General features: G+C 50.8%; 1 protein-coding gene across 1 annotated transcript in view; it reads right to left on the bottom strand.

The window, feature by feature from the left end:
* Positions 1–294: 294 nt before the first annotated feature.
* The window catches only part of LOC103588845 (glyceraldehyde-3-phosphate dehydrogenase-like), a 1,834-nt gene continuing 1,198 nt past the window's right edge, over positions 295–930 (bottom strand). The window contains exon 2 of the mRNA XM_008570660.1: positions 295–849. Within this exon, the coding sequence (XP_008568882.1) occupies positions 499–849 (351 nt within the window). The 3' untranslated portion in view covers positions 295–498. The remainder of the gene's footprint in view (positions 850–930) is intronic.

Here is a 930-nt window from a genome sequence, read left to right on the forward strand (position 1 = left end):
TGGGCATCTTGCTTCAAGAGAGACATGAACAGACAAGAGCGTTTCCTCCAGGAGGTGGGTTGTAATGGATTAGAATTATGTCCCCCCCAAAGTCATTAAAGCTTGAATTGTGTCCCCCAAGTTTTGTGCATTAGAAACTTAGCCCCCACTGTGACCATTAAGAGTGTGGGAAATCTTATTATGGTAATTTAAAGGTGGAGCCTTGAAGTGGTGATTGGATTGTAGGACCATGGAGTAGTGAATGGATTAAAAATGGTGGTCAGGGGCCCGGTTCTGAGGGCTTTTTTTCTTTGCGTACAAGGGACTTTTATTGATGGTACATGATAAGGTAGGGCTCCCTAGGCCCCGCCCCTTCTTCAGGGGGTCTGGGATGGAAACTGTGCCAAGGAGGGGATATTCTCAGTGTACTGGGGAACTGAGGGAACAGGGACTTCTCAGCAGCTGAGGGCCTCCGTCTTCCTCTTGTGCTCTCACTGGGGCTGGTGGTCCTGGGGGCTCTTATTCCTTGGAGGCCATGTGGACCATAAGGTCCACTACCCTGTTGCTGTAGCCATATTTATTGTCATACCAGGAAATGAGTTTGACAAAGTGGTCACTGAGGGCAATGCCAGCCCCAGTATTGAAGGTGGAAGAGTGCATGTCACTGTTGAAGTCAGTGGAGATAACCTGGTCCTCAGTGTAGTGCAGAATGCCCTTCAGGGGGCCCTCTGATGCCTTCTCCAGCACCTTCTTGATGTCTTCATATTTGGCAGCTTTCTCCAGACAGCAGGACAGATCCACGACCGACACATTGGCAGTGGGGACACAGAAGGCCATGCCAGTGAGCTTCCCATTCAACTGAGGCATGACCTTGCCCACAGCCTTGGCAGCACCAGTAGATGCAGGGATGATGTTCTGGAGAGCCCCACAGCCATCACACCACAGTTTCCC

Source organism: Galeopterus variegatus, unplaced genomic scaffold (assembly GCF_000696425.1).
Source record: "Galeopterus variegatus unplaced genomic scaffold, G_variegatus-3.0.2 Scaffold622, whole genome shotgun sequence".
Classification (NCBI taxonomy): Eukaryota; Metazoa; Chordata; class Mammalia; order Dermoptera; family Cynocephalidae; genus Galeopterus; species Galeopterus variegatus.